Genomic DNA, 21,033 nt, shown 5'->3' with positions numbered 1-21,033 from the left:
TGATCCGAGGTGAAAATGGCTAAATTGTGAAAGGTGAAAAACCCTGGAACGCATGAGAGAAATCTTGAACACTGGATGGCATAATTGCCCCTTTTCTAATGTTGTTAATGCGCTATTGCACGCCAGATTGAGAAAATTATTTCTGCGTTATGCAAGTAAATGCTCGGAGTAAAGCAGCCGTAAGAAAGAATTTGCACAAATTATTTTTCAATGAAATATGTATCAAAGTAGCACTGTATATAACAGGTGACTTTGCAAGCAGTCCAGCGCAAATGTTAAAATTTACATCAATGATGCAATTCGACAAGGATGATAAAGTGATTTGGCTTAGCCGCGATTCAAGCTCATTTCGGGTCGCATGCGATGCCAGTGCCATAGGACTGAGAGTTCATCTCGTTTGGGGTGAAACATTTCGTCTCTGCGAAGAAAGAAATCGCCACACGACGAGATGAGAGCTCAGCTATTGAATTGAAAGTGTGGATGAGAGAAAGTGGATCGAGTTCATCACAAGAGGACATTTCCATTGGCAGGCAGACGCTGCGGAAAGGACGTGATAATCATGTAATAAACGTGAGCACCGTCGAAGGAATAGTTTATCATAGGGTAACAACTGCTAAGTTTTCTCCAAATACCACTGAAAGTTATAAAAAAAATACGGAAAGTTTTCATTTATAAAAGAGCTGATTTTGATTGATTAAAAGTCATCTGAAAAATGCTTTCCCCACGTTTCAAGAATCAATAATAAAGATAAATGAATAGGATACTTGGAAAGCTTTTCTCCAGCTCGTAACTTCGGGAATGATAAACTATATCCCTAAAACAAAAAAAGAAGGCACCGAACCGAGATGATAGGACGGGGAAAATCATTACGGGGACAGAGAGCGCGCCACGCTAAAATGAAGAAAGTTAGCACGGATTAATCCGCTAATGAACGCGAATTAATAATTAAAAAATATAAGTTGTCTAAAGACGCCACGAAGGAAGCGTTCAGGAATGCATTCACGAATTTTAAAAGAAAAACACTTATAAGTAGAGCAGTTTTGAGATAACCCAAAAGCATTTATTCTTATGTTAGGGAAGTTCAAGGCAAAAGATACACCGTTCGTTTGCTAAGAAACGATAATGGAGGATTGTTAAAAAACAGTTCCGATAAAGCCAGCTTATAAAATTCCTACTTCAAGAGCGAGTTCAACGAGCCATCTGAGAACCCATTCGAGACAGTTGACAATCTCTGCATACGAAAGATGCCACCTATTGACATTAGTGCGCACGGAATAGAAAATATATTGAAATCGCTCAGTCCAAATAAATCACCTGGTCCAGACAAAATCCTTTTTCGCGTATATAGCCTCAGAAATTGCCCCTTTCTTGCAGTAAATATTCAGTTAATCCATGAAGCAACACGAAGTACCTAAAGACAGGAAAATTGCTAATGTGACGCCAATATTCAAAAGTGGAGACAAGGAACAGCCATCTAATTACACACCGATATCTTTAACGTCCATCTCATGCAAAGTCCTTGAACACAGCGTAGTCAGCTCGGTAATGAAACAACTAGACGCGCAAAACTTGTTAATGAGAACTCAACATGGATTCAGGAAAAGTAGAACATGCGAAACCCAGTTAGCGCTTTTCACCCACGATATTTTAGTCTCCGGAGAAGACAACATTCCAGTAGACGCGATTTTTCTTGATTTCAAAAAAGCATGTCATAAAGTACCCCACGGAAAGTTAATAATAAAACTGAAATCTTACGGCCTAGATGGCGATGTAATTTCCTGGATAAGAGAACTTTTAAGCTACCGCGTGCAAAAAGTAGTATTAGACGGTGCAGTTTCCAACGAAGTTAGAGTCACTTCCGGCGTCCCTCAGGGTAGTGTCATTGGTCCACTGTTATTCCTTATTTATTGGGGAAGTGGTACACAGGAAGCTACGATTATTTGCAGACGACGCCACACAGTGGGCTGAAATCGAAAAAAGCTGGCCAAAAATGATTTTTTCCACTTTTTTATTTGGAAAAAACTATTATATTTTCAAATTGTAGAATGATCAGTGACCAAATTACTGAAATTATTTTATTTGTAACTAATTTTTTTAAAGCGGGAGACGTCTGTCAATTTAATGAAAAATGGTCTCAAAATATTTTTCTCATTTTTTGAAAAATTTGACTGAAGTGTTTTGCTACTGTTGCGTTATGTTTTAAAATGCCTAAATTAAAATCATTACATAATAAAAATGAACATTTTTAGAATCCGTTGCAGTGAAATTTTTTATTCTAGCGATAATTTTTATTACTTTTATTTAAACAATTAAAATGTCCTATTTTTCACGTATTTTTAACATAATGTAGAGAAATACTTTATGTTTTTCACTTTGCTTCTCGAAGTGTTTATCACCACATTATAAAATAAAGTGTCAACTTCAATTATAAATTGAAAAAGCCTGCCCCAATTTGCCACCCCGCCTCTCCTATCAAGTTATGTGCGTGAATGTCCAACGATTGCGCCGGCAGGTCAAATTCTTGTCTTCGGAAGCTGGCGGCTGCAAAGCATTATATATAAATTCTTGGAAAACCCAATTCAAAACGCTATGCACTCGCATATTTTGCTCTCCACGCCCTCCTAGGCCTTTTATAACTCCCATCAGCTCAATCACTGGAAAGGGCACACGTGTGGCGGAGCGCCGTCCGCGCCGTGGCGGCGGCCACTATCCTGCCGACCGCGTTAATCCCTATTGTACCCGAAAACCCAAACACCGTGTTATGATTCTTATCTAGCGTTAAAGAAGTTCTGTACTCGGTTCATAACTGTCCCTTTGTAGAAATGCCGCTTATTGCTTTATTGCCTCGGTCTATGAAGGGGTTTTTGGACAGTTGAGGATCGCTTCCCTTCGTAATCCGCGCAAACGTTTCCATGAAGTAGCTCGTACGGGGTTTTCCACAAAGGCTTCTTTCCAATTGGTTGAAAAATATTCTCCTTCACGATTTTAACGAGAAAATTAGTCAGTTTGTCTTCTTGAGTGCGAAAGGATCTCAGTGCTTGTAATACGGAAGCGAAGAATCAGGGTTTATTTTCCCTATATCGTGAAATTTCAGCGTTGGGACCGAACTACCACTAGTGAAGAATATCTAGGAACGATAAAAATGCACGTTTTCCAAGTAATATATCTCAAGCACGACTAATGATGGGAACACTGTCCGATGTTTTTTCTGATACTAAGCTAACATCAAAAATTACCGGTATATTTACCATCAAAAACTCATATTTCATTTTTATTTATTGATTCCAAAATTTGTTATGAATATTTAGATTTTTTGGAAGAAGGATTTGCTGAGGACTTTTTTTCCTTTTCAAATAGGCATTAACGAGGAACTCATCTCGAGGTTTGTCTCAATTTTAAAGCTCTGACATCTGGACTTTGAGATAGATTACGCCAATTTCAGCGAGTACTGCTCAGAAACTGCATCCCTTTTTGTGGATTTGCATCCGTGGTACTACATGCCGCCCACGGTGCACAAGGTGCTGTTTCATGGAGCATCAATTGCAAAGGCAGCAGTGCTTCCAATTGGCCAACTTTCGGAGGAAGCTTTGGAATCTCGCCACGAAGATATCAGAAGATTCCGAACGCACCACACGCGAAAAATTTCACGCTTAGCTGAAATAGGAGATCTTTTCCGAAGGCACCTCCTTAGTTCGTATCCTCTAATATCCAATAGTTATGTCAGTATAAATGCTAAAAGAAATGTTTCAAAGGATATACGAAACGTATTGGTAGAGCCAACTTCAGATGAGGACAGTGACAGCTGCGAATCCGATGAAAACTGGTGGGCTGGTTAATTTATCCCTTGTGTTTTCTTATGTTTTATATATTTATGTTTATTTATTATGGTACATAAATAATTTTATGTGACATTGTGGTTTATGGTACAAATTGTTTGCTAGGTGATTTCTTATGTGTGTCCTCTCAGACAAAATGTTGACGTAAAGTTAATTGACTAAATCATTAATAATGTTTAAAAAAATAATGTTATGTATTTAATATGAATTTTTTTATTTAAATTATAAAATTTAATGTTAAACTACTTCCTGACTATTAATTTCAATTAAATTTTCCCTCTCTACTAAAGCGGTCCAAATAGTCGATTTTTGGTTTTTTTCCGTCTCCTCGAATTTGTTTAAAAAAACTTCCCGGATCGATTTTTCAGAAAAATATCATTATATTCATGTTATATAGCCTAAAAAAGATTAGTAGGAAAACTTTCATCGAGCTAATTATAAAACTATGGAAGATATGATTTTTGGCCAGCTTTTTTCGATTTCAGCCCACAGTGCGCCGTAGTTAACAGGGAAATCCGTTCCAGCAAAGAGAGGGATGAGAAAACGAACAACCTAGCAGCTATCCAAGCGTGGTGAGATGCATAGCAGTTAGAATTAAATTTGAAGAAATGCGTGGTAATGAATTTCTGGAAAAAGAATAACTCCCCACAACATATCATTTGGGTGACCCAATTAAAGATAGTTGAATCCATGAAATAGCTAGGAGTTAGGCTCAGTTATGATCTAACGTAGAATAAACATACTTCTTAATCGAATATTTCCTTAGGGAGACTTTTGTAGAGAATTCATATGCTACATAATTGTAAGTCTGGGCCAGAGCACAGTTACGCAAATGCTTACCTCCTCCTCTCATTCCATCCTCGTACTCCTTCAAAATATCCTGTAGATGCGCAATCAACTTCAGAGTCCATTGTTGCAAGTTCTTCAACTCCTTCGGTTCTTCAAACGTACGCCAAAAACCGTCTAACGCCTGCAATGACGCGATGGAGTCCAACAGATCGGCTTCGTTCACACACCGTGCCATAGCAATCCTCTCCAACTTATCGGATAACGATCGCAAAAAATCTGCGCTCCTTTCATCCCCAACGCTACGCACATGTTTCCTGATTACTGCGGCGAACAACTTCGCTCGATCGGCGTCGTTGAAACGTCGAGAGAATCTGTTGTTCGAGCCTTCCACGCGGCCCTCTGCGATGCCTTCAAGGGTTTTACTCATCCCCATCAAGATCTTCCATCCCTAAAAAAGAGTGAAAACATGCATTTATAAGTGAAAGGCATAAAACATTATTACACCAACGGAAGACATAATCATTCAGTACTCAGGTGGTTAAATGTTCTTAATATTTGAAAGTGTCTTTAAAAATAAAACATTTCCCCAGCTGAAGTGCGGAAATTTGCGAAAAGGGAATACTTGACTCTCAGGGATAGATGGGACATTACTGATAGTTCGTTGAGGGAAGTAGCAGCAGAGCAACCGATGCGGAGTCACCCGCAAGCGCACATGAAGAGAGGAACTTCGGCTGAGCCAAGGGATTCTTCCTCTGAAGCCAACAGTGGATCACTTGGCAGTTCAAATGGTTGAACACCTGGTGCGCATAAGGTAGACCCAGGTTCGACTAGCGGAGAAGGAAAATGACTTTTTCCACTGTGTAATATTCGCACTTCACGCGCACTTATTTAGAGATGCGTTTACACGAAACATCGCGAGCAAGGAATGTGAAGAATAATGCTAGATGGTCACCAACTTAGGTGCAGTTGTACAATCAATTGGGGAGCACAGGAGAGTATATCAGTCAGACCATCGGGAAGAGAATTACATTAGCATTCATCAGTAGGGTGAGAGGGGTAATGAGAAGATTGTTGTGTAAGAATTTGAAGAAAAGTCTGGTGAAGAATTAGTTATGGAGAGTGTGTAAAATTCAACAATTTACGGTGCGGACACTTTAGCACTTGGGAAGGAGGACTGGAAAAGACTGAAGGCGTTCGAGATGTGGGTGTGGAGAAGAATGGAGAAGGTGAAATGGAGGTGGATAGGAGGAGGAACGACGAAGTGCTGGAGATGGTGGGTGAGAAGAGGCAGCTTCCATAGGAGATATGGAGGAGACAGAAAGTATGGATGGAGACAAACCAGACTCAAAGACCAGAGACAAAGGTTAACCACGGACGAAATTTTTGTCCCCTTATGTATAAATTTTTGTCCCTTATGTCTTACCTCATACAGAAGGCAAATTTTATGGGTATAAAGTTAACGATGAATGTAGACTAGGCATGAGCAAAACTTAATTCCAAATGAAATAACTCTGCGGCGTAATGAATGTGAAAATAGTGAATCCTATTTTATCCCTTTATTTTTTTGTTTGAGGGTCGGATCATTATCGTCAGATGTATTCACCGAAAATAGCCGTCTCATGTCTTAGGGCGACTCAATTTTCAGGGGCGATATCCTGGAGATGTATATGATGTTGATTCCATTATGTTTAAAAGGCTGATATTTATTGACGCTGTTTCACACGCACACAACGCAGAGAAATGCTGGGGTACTTCAAAATTTAAAAACAAACATGTTTTCATGTGTTTCATGCTGTGTTGCGCTTACCACGACGAGATTGATGGCCTTCTTTTTAGATCCACCTGTCTTCTTTGAGAACATTCCTTTGAAAAATCTTGAAAAATGCCATTCGTTTCTTCAGTCAATGAAAAGAAAAGATATTTAAATTAGAGAAATGATCATCATCAATCCATAAAAACAATTGAAACATGTTCATGCATATCTTAACATGTATTTCATTCACACAGTTTAGAGGCAACGCCAACTTTTCATCTTCTTCTACATAGTAAAATGAATTGCTGTGCGTTAGCTCGCCAAAACTCAAAAACGGCTGGACCGATTTTGCTAATTTTGGTTTTAAAATATTCGTGGAAGTTCAGAAAAGTTTTAAACAGTGAGAATATTATTCCTTGAGGGTCCATTGGGCCTTGGAATGGGCCCTAACTCATTTCCATAAGAAATACATGTAAAGTTCCTTATTAATGCCTAATGACCTCTTTTCTTTTACACTATTAAATTAGTGATAATGGTCAAATAAAACATATTGAACATATACCTTTGGAAAGAAAAATATATACCTACACATTCCTATTCTTGCTATCGATTTTCATTTTCCTCGTGATTTACGGTGAAGTTTGAAAAAACATACATAAAAAAGCTGAAATTTCAGCGTTTTCGGCTTACTTTCCCCTAGACGACCGTCAGTATTGTTGATGTAGGTAGTTTGACATCTCTTCCTAAGTTTATTCACGAAATAAATCCTTTTTTATAGTCGTTAATAAGTTCATCTGCCCTTATTTACTCACAAATTTAGTGTGCGAATACATTCTTCTGTTACTTTAGGTTAATTTCGTTATTTGACTTTTTATTAATTTATATTTTATGTTAAGACAGTTATTTATTTACGTAATTTCATATATTAACACTATTTACCGCTAACTGCGCGAGAACTTTCTTTTCCTTGATTATTTCAACCCAAAGGAGAAGACGACTTAACTTAAGTTGTCGAATTCAATCTAACGAGCTACCTTACGTGATAGCCGTACTGATGATAGGCGATAGACAGATAATAATTATTATTATTATAGCAGACGCATTTGTATTGCCTAATTGCGTTCTAGAGTGACTTAAAATGAAGCGGATAGGCTTAGAATGCAATGAGTCCGTGAGCATCACACGCAACAAAAGCGAGCACGAAATAATGACATAAATCGATTCCGCAGACGCAGCACTGCTGTGATCCTGGAACGAGTAGCATTCAACTACGATCGGGTTTTAGATTATCGCGCCGAATAATAAGTACGAACGGTTAGGGGAATGAAAATCATTTGTCAAGCAGGAACAGTTCTCGGGTGTCCCACCGGGTGTAGATTTGGGTCACAGGTCCAAACGCTTCGATGACTAAGCCCGCCATCATCTTCAGGGGTTGAATGTCAAGCCAAGTTCTTGCTGCTATTTATACTCTAGAGAGCTGTTTAAGTGTGCCCTGATTGGTCCGTTCTCAATCGGTGTGTCTTATAGTGGTTGATGACACCTTTCCACGTATCACTTAACTGGAAGCCTTTGTCTCTGTTGATGCTCTTTTTTTCCAGGATGATGTGTATTGCTTCCTTGACAATTCGGTCCCAATAATTGTCCGTGCGGCATAGAAGATTCGTTCCTTTGAAATCCACTCTGTGACCGAGGTCTAGGCATCGCTGATTTCAGTGGGCAGAATAGGCGTATACATCTTTCATGTTCCGTCAGTCTTTTTTCTATAGGGCGGCCTCTTTCCCCAATGTAAACGTGGCCGCATTCACATAGGATGCTGTATACTCCCGACGTTTTGAGGCCCAAGTCATCTTCCGGTGTCCCAATGCTTAACTTCTTCTAGCAAACTTAAATTCTACATTAAATGTCACATATCTACATAAATCATTTGTTAATATTTTAAGCCGTTAAAATACAGCGGTGAATGCACTGGATTATGCTGTGCTGGTGGAAAAGTAAAATTTCCACAATTGGTACCACCTCCAGATCCATTACACTAATTAGCTTCTGGAATGAGAAATTATTCTTCACACTTTTGGCCAACATTCAAAAAAACAAAAGTTACTTTCAAAATAACTTCACCATCTTTCATTAATTACACACCGTAAAAAATGAAAATAATGCATAGTGTATCAAACAGCTTTAAATGGAAGAATTGGGCACTAATTTTGTTGCAATTAATGTAGATGAAGATATTACATTCAATTCAGTTGTAAAGAAGTTTATTTAATAACCGCATTTAATAGTGATAGGCCACAAACGTACGGTACTGGCCGAAAAAAAATTTAAGTGGATACTTATTTGTTGAGATAATTATCTGTAACACAATGATTCGGTAATCCGTGACGTGGTTGGAAGACGGGACATCAAATGTTTGGACATACACAGTTATTTTATAACCAAAATTAGCCAAATTGGTTAAGCCATATTAGTTTCGGCGAGAAAAACTAACTGTAAATAATTCTGGTATTTATACATAGATACTAAGGTAATGAAACGTTCACCCGGTCATCTAGTGTGACATAAAATTTACTATGACTGAAAATGGTTTGTTCAAAGTATTTCTTCGTATCAAATCGAAAGCGCGATTCCAGAATAGGAACACAAATTGCCGAGACAGTATAACAGTGAAATGTGAAATTTTTTAATGCTTCAGTATTTTTTTAAATACTGCCTCAATCATCACATATCGGCAAAAAATGAATGAAAATACTGATTGCAAAATGTGTACGCCAAAAAAATAAAAGATAAAAAATAACACTTGCCATGATCAAGAGATAAAGCGCATATTTACGGTGACATTTATTTAGACGATTTGAAAATCAACACGCCTGGTCTTCAACTTCAGTAATTACACCAATATAAAATAGCTATGGCATTAATAACAACTCTTGGCCATATTTTTGGTGCACATACCTCATTCTGTAAAAGACGTCGTCAAAATCTTGGTAAACCTCAAACTTGGACTTGGCAACGCTGGATTGTGAGGCTTCGGGAGAAAAGGCAATGTAGCAAAGCATGACAAACGCCACAATCGAAACGGCCTAAGGAGAGAAAAAGATTTGACATATAGGCTAGGTCAGAGATTAAAACACGGAAACACTTATACATCAACCTAAACGACGATTAATTAAGTACAAAATGAAAGGAAAATGGCTGTTGCCGATGGCACTGGTATTCTGGGGAGAATGAAAAGGCATAATAGGGTAGTTTCCTTCATCAAAGAAAACGAAAGGTATTGATTGCGATTCGTTACCCACCATTAGTGTATTCATAATATACAAATTATTTCGTTTTAGAAATACCGGTGTAGACGAATGGCAACCTGGGTCAATTTTATCCTCATTTGAAAAAGGCCAGATTGGCGCCCATGCGATTCCACTCCACATGACGTCACTGGGACCTAATTTCTATACGAGTAGATAGGAGTTTTACATCGTCTGAGGTTACCAATGCATGCATGAGGCACAGAGCTCAGGGAAACATCTCTTAATAATCACCTATTAAAACTGGCTAGCGTGAAATACTTACTCCAGGAGTAATAATCTTTCGATTTAGGCAATAAAAAAATAATAGGAAACCACCCTATTCGGCCCAGCACACAGCAGCCTGCAGCATACATATTAATGAATAGTTTTGAACTTCGGATAAGCAAGGAAAAGAGTGAAGTAGGACATTTGGAATAAGTAGGGAAATAAACATAAATGACGCTCTTATGGTGCAATAGCGTTCACTTGGATTCGAAATCTCAATTTATCAAATGAGTTCCCTAAATTCGAAAGGAAAGCATGATTAGTAACGAAATACATGCATCTCTCCACTACAGCCCATCCCTCACAATCAAGAAAAAACCATGAAAGATATCGCCCGCTTTTTGCTGGAGACCCGCTCGCCAGCAGTTCAGCAACGTACCTGCGAAAGACTTAAAAGCGTCAATTATACCCCACCACGAATATCGAGAATTAGGGCGATAGAAAGTAAAACAGAACGATGCAGGAGGGTTATTCTGTATTTACGAATGAAAATTGCCACATTCTGAGAGGTTTATGAATCGTGAAATAAAATCAACAGTTGATCAAGGCATATATTAGGAAATGAACCGTTCTCGTGGAGGTGAGTCGGTCAAGTAATCGGAACCTTGGGTGCGTAGGCGGTTACTTTATGAACTAAGTCTTCAATTCGAACTTGCGTTCGAGGTGTTTCATTTTCCTACAGCCTGCCGAGGAGGGCAGAATCACGTATTCGACCTGTTCACCTCCCCCTTCTTAGCCTTTACCACGCTCTTTTCTGAGTTTATTTCTCCTGTTCAAGTGTTCAAGCCATATGTGGGAGAGTGAGTTTCGACTGTTTTTCCGAGCGCTAGCGTGTTTCCATCGACCAGCAACCAGGCATCCTAAGGCAAGAAGACTTACTTTGCGTCCCTGCAGCCCGCACAAAGGACCTTGTTTTGTTGCTTGTATATTTGTATACAAGCAACAAAACAAGAATAGAAGAATAACTCCCCACAACATACCTATATCATTCGGGGTACCCAATTAAAGACAGTTGAATCCGTGAAACATCTATGAGTTAGACTCAATTATGATCTATCGTGGAATAAACATATTCGGGAAATAACAGGTCAAGCTAATCGTAAAATGGGTTTTGTTAAAAGAATATTGGGAAAGTGCGACGACAAAAGAGAAATTAGCTACTCTCCCCCTCGTTTGACCCCATTTAGAATACGCTGCCAGTGTTTGGGACCCTCATGGAAAACGCTTATTAACAGAGTTAGAACGCGAGCAAAGAAGAGCTGCCAGGTACGTGAAAGGTCGTTACGATAGTCTAGCTACTTAGAACTGACCTCTTAGAAAAACTCGGATGGGAATCTATATCAGACCGTAGACCAGTGGCGGCGCGTGCGTATACGCATGTTAACAAGTGCACACCCAAAGATGAATGAATTATAAAAGAAAACTATTCCTTTGCAACGAGAAGGATGAAAATCCTGTCTGAATATGCAAGAAACATGAAGCTCCGAACGCTACAGCTATCTCCTTTTCGAATTCTCCGCTCTACAAGTGTGCGATCCCGTGGTATCGCGCCGGGCATAGAGGTCCTCTATGGCGCCGGGCGCATTTTCGGTCAATGCGATCGCTTGTGGGTACTCTGGCGGGACGAAGTAAGCGGGGGATATGTACGTTGTACAGTTCAAATGGGTGATGGGAGCAGACTCAAAACGATGCGAGTGCGCACGCGCATATTTTTTGTGAGTGACTCGCAGGTAGTGTAGTGGTGTAGCCGCCACCTACACTACCTGAGCCCAGGATCCTAGTCCGTCTACAGAGTCATCTGTATGGTCGTTTTCTACACTACTTCCTCATAGGGTGTAAGGAAAGGAGAATGATGCACACCGTAGATAAATTACCACCAGCCGCCACTGCCGTAGACTGAAAAATAGACTAAACATTTTAGATAATTCCAAGAGCAGTGTCTTTTCTAAAAAAGTAAGCCATATCTTACGAAGGCAAACATATTCCGGAAGATTAGATCTTATAAATAAAATAAGTGAGATAGACTGTAGAACAGACAGATTCCGAATGTCTTTTCTTCCACGATCAATAAGAGATTATAACGGCAGCGTTGGAACTCACAAATAGATCAGATGACTTGTAGTGTGGCCTACTAACTTATGTAAAACTTAATGCACGTTTCTGAATTTTATTATTATTTCTAACAGCATGTGGTAGTATCATTTGTTAGTATGCGTGGCGCTTTTTGGACCTAGTGGTGTGCACGTTGGAGTCCAATTGCATGCTGCATGCTGGTGATTGATCACCCCCTGCCAAACACCGTAGATGTGGCTCGCAGGGTATATTGTAGATTGTACAAGTTTGCATTTCCGGTGGAGAGGCCCCTTGGTGTTTGGTCATTATTCTCCCCTTTCCAACACAGTGTTTACTTTTGCAAGGTGGACGAGATATTATACGGCCATATGGCCATTTGAGTTTTTATTTTCGTTCCATATTGGATCTTTGCCGCCGTACAGCTCTATTTTCCACGTCACCAACTCATTGAAAGTGAGTCACAACTTGCGCATTTTGTTAATTTTCAAGTTATGTGAAAATGGCTGATTAATAAGGAAGACATTTTTTAGTTAAAAATTATTTTTCGCGTCCATCTACGGAATTATCTTACAATTAGTGAATCTACATTTACATACTATACCACAATCCGCCTAAATAGTCATGAGACGAGGGGTGTTGGGACAAGTAGTAAATATAAATGAGATACACAAACGAAGTTCCGCTTGTTCGGGGGAAAAATGAATTCCCATACCTATCCGTTCGGAAAAATATCACTCTTAATTAATCGTCTCTGCCGGACCTGGAAATATGGTGGGGTTCAAATGCGATGTATTCCGTGGCGCTAAGATGTATAATTACCTACTCTTAATTGAAGCAGATTTTGACAAATTGCGGAGCTTTCCCATGTATTTTATAGTTTAGAAATTAAGTCTTTCTGCGTCGAATCCCATATGCATATTCGGTGTGGTCGGACGAGTACCAAAGGTCATCTCTCCTGTACTTTGTCATTTGAAAATCTTCCCAAAACACGCTTGACAAATTCTAGCTCCTTCAGGGCTCCGAAAAAAAAATTCTTATGTGTGTTCCCCGCGATAGGTTCGAAGTTATCGTAATTCTCACATACTTCAATTCAGCAGTAGCCTTTATGAGGGGTTCATCCGCAACACACACGAGGATAGTTGAACGAATTACGCCAGACAAATTCCGCTGGCTAAGATTCTTGGCTCCTCGCACGGACGTTTTCTTAATACGATGATATAATTTCAAAGTCTGAGTGATCACTAATTTCGCGATAAACGACAGCGTCGTCAAATAATAAATATTTGACAGGTAATTCGGGAGCTGAGGTCATTATGTATAAAATGAACAAAAGGGAGCCAATTACGCTTCCTTGTGGGACACCTGATGTCACTTATAACTACAATATAGAATATCACTGTACAAAGCTCAGTCCGTAAACAATTACTTTTAGCATACGATCGCTCAGAAAGTCTCGTATCCAGTTTACCACTGTTCCGTTTACACAGCATGACTGTCATTTGAATAAATTTTTTTGCAAGATACCATGTCAAATGCTGTCTGAAAATCTAGAAATGATGCGTCAACTTCTCTTTAGGCCGTTTTACACGGTACCCGTAATTGCGCAATCTGACGTATGTGCGAAGGCGCAATAAAAATTGCGTCGTGTAAAGCGGTGAATTGCTAGAACACATGCGAGAATGCGTGGATGCGAGTCGGCAAAATAGCCCCTGTTCTAATTTCGTTCATGCATTCGCGCAATTCCACGCCATCTTAGAAATTAATGCAGCTCTAACCTGCACAATTCCGTGCCCCATGTAAAATGGCCTTTACATGACGCAATTTTGATTGCGCCTTCGCACGCACGTCAGATTGCGCAATTCCGTGTTCCGTGTAAAACGGCCTTTTTCGATTCGCCCAATTCCAGACCGTCATGAATAACGATCGCGAACTATATTTCGCATGATTTACCTTTCCTAAATCCGGGCTGACAGCCATGCATGAATTTATGATTGCCCAGAAAACCCATAATATTGCTAACGACGATATGCTCTAAAATCTTTCCTACATTCGATGATTATGAAATTGGTCGGAGCGCCATTTCACGTTGGCGTGAACAGAAGAGTTGGGAATGTCACACTTTCGTTTCTTCGCCCGATTTCGGTCGCACGTAGCGAACTTGTTTTCAGAATTTCTCACAGTTTCACAGTTTTAGGGTTGCGAAATGGCACACAACCTCATTTCTTCAGGGAAAGCATTTTGAACTTCATGCTAAAGGTAACCGACTAATTACTCTACCTCTAAATGATTTTTTTTGTATCTCTATCGGGTAATCATTTGCATGCTCTGTTTTCTTCCGGCACTTTATTACAGTTTGTCAATAACATTGCGTTTAAAACTTATATACCCTTTTCCCAACTGATGGCGGCCCACATAGAAAATAAACATCTATTAGATATCTAATAGATATCTACAGATAGATAAATATGGTAAAGAGTTCTCGGGATCGCCACCGGGTCAGGAACTCCATATCTGCCAACGTTTCGATGTCCGACTCGGTCATCCTCCTAGGCTGTGAAAATAGGCATTTTCACAGCCCCGAGGACGATGACCGAGTCGGACATCGAAACGTTGGCAGATATGGAGTTCCTGACCCGGTGGCGATCCCGAGAACTCTTTACCAAGTCCATTCGCCGGGAAAGATAGATAAATAGTTATCTAATAGACATCTATCGTAGATATCTATTAGATATATTATTGCCAAAACAGCACCATGTCTAATAGATATCTACGGTAGATGTCTATTAGATAACTACTTATCCATTTGTTTTATACTTATCTTTTCTATATCCATAAAAAAAAATTCTCATGCCTATACTTGCTGCAATTAACATAATTGAAAAACTTGTAGCCGTATGATCAAAACGGATACTAAAGTATGAACTCCCGTGGCAAAGTATCGAACCCGTGCCCCCATGTCAGAGTCGGATGTGCTCATCACTAGACCAATTGATCCTGTTGGAATGGAGGCGCTATGCTGGGATTACATAACGCTTGTTAAAAATACCGCTCGGAAATTAATTAATTACAGCCAAACTAAGGCCCATTCAATGGAACCACTATCAGTTTAGAGGTGTGTTCGCCATTCAGAATGCCATAAAAAATACGGGATTGAAAAAGGTGGAGCAAGGTACGTGGTCTCCCCTTTGTCAGTTAGGGGAGGAACAATCTTATGTAATTATAATAATTATGGTTATTAGTACTAATCACCTTAATTCTAATAGGGGGAACGGCAGCAAAGGGAACGGCAGTTAAGGGGAACGGATGATTGCTGACGTCATGCAGTTGGCTTCGTTCGACGCGTGGCATAATTTTTTAAGTCCGCCATCGCTCGAGTTAAGAAACCAAAAAAATTGTCCCTTAATCAAATGCAAAATCGCTTCCATAGCTCATAAATCGCGTTTTAAAAGACACTTTCGGAGATGCATCCAAAAGCGCCCCTCGTCAACTGCACATCTAATAGATGTCTATTAGACATCTATTAGATGTACATCTATTCATAGATGAAAATAGACAATATACAGATATAGTTGGCATAGTCGCCAGGCAGTGGCGTAGCAAGGGGTATGGGGGTCCTGACGCCCCCCTCCTCCCCCCCCCCCGAAATATAAAAAACACAATTATGTCCTACATAAAAGAAAACAAAATATTGAGAAATCAGGAATTTACAAAATGTTTCTTAAACAAATTAAGTTTTTTCGATTATGAAAAGTGTTGAAATTAGTTTAAAACCCATTACTTAGTGCCCGGTTGTTCAAAAATGTCCCCCCCAACGAAATTCCTGGCTTCGCCACAGGTATCGTTCGACGCATTGCAAAATTTTTCAAGCCCGACATCGGTCGAGTAAGGAAATAAAAAATTTGTCCCTTAATCAAATGTTAAATCGCTTCCATAGCTCATGAATCGCGTGTTAAAAGACACTTTTGGAGATGCATCCAAAATCGCCCCTTGTCACCTGTGCATCTAATAGATGTCTAATAGAGAGAGATATATCTAATAGATGTCTAATAGGCATATATTAGATATATATCTATTCATAGATGAAAATAGGCAATATATAGATATCTATGGATATCTATTTTCCGTGTGGGGGGGTGACCTTGAATGCGCTAGAGGCCCACCCACGGATGAGTGGCAGGTGAAAGCAGTAGTAAGTCGCAAGATATTAGCGTCACGTGAACTCAAATGCGTATCACAGTGTTGAGGTAAAGCACCTGTGACATTAGTCCAAATGGTATTCGTTGCAGTGAATTGGCATTTAGATAGACATTTTTTTCCATGATGCATTATTACAGTATACCTTCAAGTCTCTTCCATTCAGAACGATGATATTTTTCGACTAATTTATTAGGTCAATAATTTAGTTTTCCACGTCAAGACATTCATTGGGATTTTTGCCTTTTCAATTTGTTTTTATATAATAGTGGGATGATCTTTCAGAGATACTGTTATTGATATCCAAGCATAATTCTACTGACAAGTAAAATTCGAGGAATGAAGCGAGATGGAGTGGAATTGATTCATAATGAAAGATGATTCGCAATTTTCCACAAAAATAAATTTAATCCGACCTGAGTTTCGATGTTACTACATCATTTTCAAGGTACAAATGGTGGTAAGTGCAGTTAATTTATACATATATTTAGGAGGCAGGAGTGGGAGAGCTGAGGAGAGAGAGAGGAGAAATGGGATGGAAAACCCTCAAGGAGGTGGCTGACGACGTCTGACACAGAAGACGTCGTCCACCCTTCCACACAATTCACCCATGGCCCTCGGAAACAACACCCGAAGATAAGAAGATCACCACGTGTATTTAAATGCTTTCGTTTCTATGTTCAAAGTTTGTTAACCCTCTAAAAAACCCTTTAATTTCCAACCTTTTTACCTCCTCCGGTTTTCCCAAGCAACACCTCTCCACTCCCCCTCCCCCCCCCCCCCCCACGCTTTCCACTCCTACCATTCCAGCCACCTCCTTGAGGGTTTTCCATCCCATTTCTCCTCTCTCTCCCCTCAGCTCTCCCACTCCTGCCTCCTAAATATATGTATTAATTAACTGCACTTACCACCATTTGTACCTTGAAAATGATGTAGTAACATCGAAACTCTGGTCGGATTAAATTTATTTTTGTGGAAAATTGCAAATCATCTTTCAACATTATCTACTGACAAGGATACATCGCGAAAGTGATGTTCTGGATCTAAATGCCAATTTTATTTTCTGAAAATGGTATTCTTCGGCTCTAAAATTCTCTTATTCATAATGTAATTTCCAGCCGTTTTCCCCTCCATTAGTAGAAGTGTCATTAACATTCAGTTCATTCTAGTCGGCCTTAGGGTACTCCTGCAAATAATTGAAGCGCTTGGTAAATGTTTATGTATTCACATACCTTCAAAATCTAAAACCCTGATTTAAAAAACTCCTCCATTGCAGGGAGGCCTACCTTCTAATGAGGGTAAGGGAAGGGTAGGACTACTCTTCTATACCCTTCAGCAAGGGTAGACAGAGCATATATTAGAATATTGGCGGGTAGGCCCTGTCCTTCCTGGAGTGTGTAGGGGAAGGGTAGAGGAAGGTTTGGGATGGCCTCAATGGAGGGTAAAGGAAGGGTAGGGCTAATACGAAAACTAAAAATTCATTAACTAAGATGAAAATAAAAATATCTAAATTAAACGATTGGGGATGAGTTGTAACAATGCTTTCTAAAATTATGAGACAGAAAAAAATTAGCCGAAGTAAATTAAAAATTAGATGAAGTAGTGCCTTCACAACCTCAACCATCCAAATACATTGATGAATGGTAAGCAAGGTAGTTCCCAGGAAGGGTAGATGAAGTATAGGCCTACCCTTCCCTTACCATTAATAGATGTTGGACGAAGGACAGACAAAAGGGCAAATGGTAAGTGAAGGAGTTCCCAGGAAGGGTATAAGAAGGTTATTCCTTCCCTTTTTTACCCTCCATGGAGTGTATAGTGTGGGTTGAACAAGGGTAATTACCCACCACGATGGTACCCACCAATTACCTACCCTTCCTTTACCTTTTTTTTGACCACCATGGGGAAGGATACCTATTTTTATCAGGGAGCCTACGACGGCATGTGAGACTGTATGTAATCGGAAAATGAAATCCCCTTGCTTGAAAGTATTCATTCCGAAGGGTATAGCAAATCCATAAAATAAAATGAATGCATTACTGATGTAACTGACCTAAATGAATCAGGTTGGGTTATAACAGAGATTTCTTAAGTTAAAAGAATGAAAAAAATTCAGCTTCTGCGGGATTCGAACCTAAGTCGCCCATGTGAGGGTGGCAGGGCCTCAGAAGATACAGTTGTTGTTGACATAAGATGCTAATATTGGGACAGATGTTGTATTTATATCTCCAATCTTGGTCCCTGGGGAAGGAAGCCTTGACACTTTGACTAAATTTTCTGTACCATTTCAGAGAATAACATCGGCAAATAAACTCCCGAACACCACTTTCACGATTTTACTTAGTAAGTAATTGCATTTGAGCTGTGATTACCTGCACTGTACATAGTTCATTCATATTTCTATCAAATTTTGCTTTCATTGACTTTAGTTTTTGATCATCAGGTTATCACCAAAGAGAATGGTAATAAAAGAACGCCATTAATTGAAGGATGGGAATGCGCACTATGCCAGCTAATTGCATGTTTGAAATGAGCATGTATTTTTTATCATATGTACTTAGGTTTCCTCATCCCATTTCCGACCACCGCAAGTGGTTTGGTGAACGACTGCGGACGATTGGGGATAAAACTCTAATGGAAATGGATCCGATGAAGGTGTATGAAAATAAAAGAATATGCTTTTGCCATTTCTTCATTGAGGACTACATGCAGGGTACACATTATTTAAGGAAGGATGCCCGACCACCTAGGTTTCGTAGAACCCCTGAAGTTGCAGTGTGTAACCCCGATGTTGAGGGGGCTGAAGTAGTGGGAGCTTCCTTATCGCATGGTAATTTTCTTATTTATTTAGAGATATCCATTTTTCAGTAATAAAAAACATTTTGTTTCTGAAATATTCCTAAAAATATTGCTTTATCTAAATTTCTCATTCATCAGTGGGTACGCTCTTTCCTCATAATGCCACTGGCACTTTTGTATTGCAAATGTCATCAATTTTTCATTTTGAAAGAAGGAATTGGTAATACAAACAATAAATATGGGTCATTTTCTGTAATTTAAAAAAAAATTGGTTCCTATTCTTTTTTATCTTAGCACGTTTCCAGGTAAGCTTTTCATGACATAAACTGAATATATTTCTTTTTTCATGTTTGCCGACCTTAGACCACAATGCATCAGTGGAAGTTGATGAAATAGAGATGGAATTGTTGAGTCCGGCCACTCCTCCCAACATAATGCCACTGAATCCACCAAAATTTAGCAGAAATACTCCAACGTCTTCATCTGAGACACCTTTGGCACTGCCTTCTGCTTCTTAGGAAGTACAACAGTATGTGTGTCATTAACATGGTTACCTACATCACTTATTTCTGATTTTACTGATTATTATCATTACCTAGTTTACGAAGTGATCTAATTATTGATTTGTTTTTCAGCAGTTCCAAAATGGAAGTTATCCTCCAGTGAATTAGTGTCAGGAAAGCAAAGTCATTGACACCCAAGGCTAAATCTTTGTATAAGATTAACAAGCTTTTGAAGATGTCAGTTTCTCGCTCCTCCAAAAAGCTTATTAGTTTTAAACAACGATTAAAAGCTGCAGAGGAAGGTTTAAATTGTGATGTGGGGTTTATAGATAATCTTCTGCAGACTGTATCCAACTTTTTACAATGCCAGGTAATGCAATATCAGAGGAAAAACAAAGGTCGAAGGTTTCCTTTAGACTATAACGTTTTGTCTCTTGCTTTTATGAAAAGAAGTGGAAGAGCCTACGACTTTCTCTTTAAAGTGTTTATGCTTCCTTCTCGGAGAATACTACTGAGGCTGCTATCACGTTTGTCCTTCTCAACTGATATTTATGATGCAATGTTTATTCATTCGTCTGTGGTGGTGAAGAAGAAGGTGAAGACAAATGATAAGCATTGTATCTTAATGTTCGATGAGATGGCCTTGACTCCCCATCTAGATTTCCATGAACATCCTGACTATATCGAGGGGTTTGTGGATTTAGGAGGGGGGAAGAGGTCCAGGGTATTCGATGATAAGGCCTTAGTGTACATGGTGAGAGGTCTGAATAGGAAGTATAAGCAGCCTGTGGCTTATGTTTTTCATTCTGGTTGTGCGAATACTTTGGCATTGTCCCAGCTATTCTCAGATGTTATAGGCCAAGTGTTGGATTGTGGACTCACGGAGTCACGGTGCACAAAACAATTTGCAACCAAGCACCCATTAACTGTTCCCTGGTGAACATTCTATGTGAGAACACAAAAGCAGCTGTCCTCAGGCGTGGAGAGGAATACAGGGGTGATTATTTTTGTGTCAATGGCATGAAAGCAATCCCTCTGTATGACCCTCCTCATCTGTTGAAGGGGATTGGAAATGGCCACCTCACCACAGATTTAAAGTTTTCTCTCCAAGGTGTCTCTGGAATTGCTTCTTGGCGTCATGTGCTGCAAGTATATTCCATGGATTATGGGCAGATGCAATATCTGCCAAAGCTATCAGACTTCCATGTGGTCCCTAAGAAGATAAAGATGATGAAGGTGAAATACTGCACACTGGTGTTTAGCGACCAGCTCTCAGTTGTTATGCGGCTGTCATCTGTGATACGTGAGTACCTTCGATGAAAAGAGTGATGTCAGTCCTTTGGGCCATTTGTGCAAGGACATGTCGTTTTTTAATAAACTTTGGTGACATGACATGTGTAAATATATACAATTGTTGTATTGCTGCTAATTTTGCCCTTAATTATTTTCAGCTGGTAGTGGTGTTGACTCGTGGCTGAGCTTAAAGACATCGAGTGCGTCTACCGGGTTGCAGATGGTGG

The 21,033-nt window shown here is 39.5% G+C and overlaps 1 protein-coding gene across 1 annotated transcript in view; it reads right to left on the bottom strand.

The window, feature by feature from the left end:
* The window catches only part of LOC124161598, a 516,681-nt gene that overhangs the window by 42,787 nt on the left and 452,861 nt on the right, over nucleotides 1-21,033 (bottom strand). The window contains exons 4-6 of the mRNA XM_046537983.1: nucleotides 9,331-9,458; nucleotides 6,433-6,520; nucleotides 4,677-5,073 (exon numbers count right to left, since the gene is read on the bottom strand). Of these exons, the coding sequence (XP_046393939.1) occupies nucleotides 4,677-5,073; nucleotides 6,433-6,520; nucleotides 9,331-9,458 (613 nt within the window). The remainder of the gene's footprint in view (nucleotides 1-4,676; nucleotides 5,074-6,432; nucleotides 6,521-9,330; nucleotides 9,459-21,033) is intronic.

Source organism: Ischnura elegans, chromosome 6 (assembly GCF_921293095.1).
Source record: "Ischnura elegans chromosome 6, ioIscEleg1.1, whole genome shotgun sequence".
NCBI classification, from domain to species: domain Eukaryota; kingdom Metazoa; phylum Arthropoda; class Insecta; order Odonata; family Coenagrionidae; genus Ischnura; species Ischnura elegans.
This window is presented reverse-complemented; position numbering and strand designations above follow the sequence as displayed.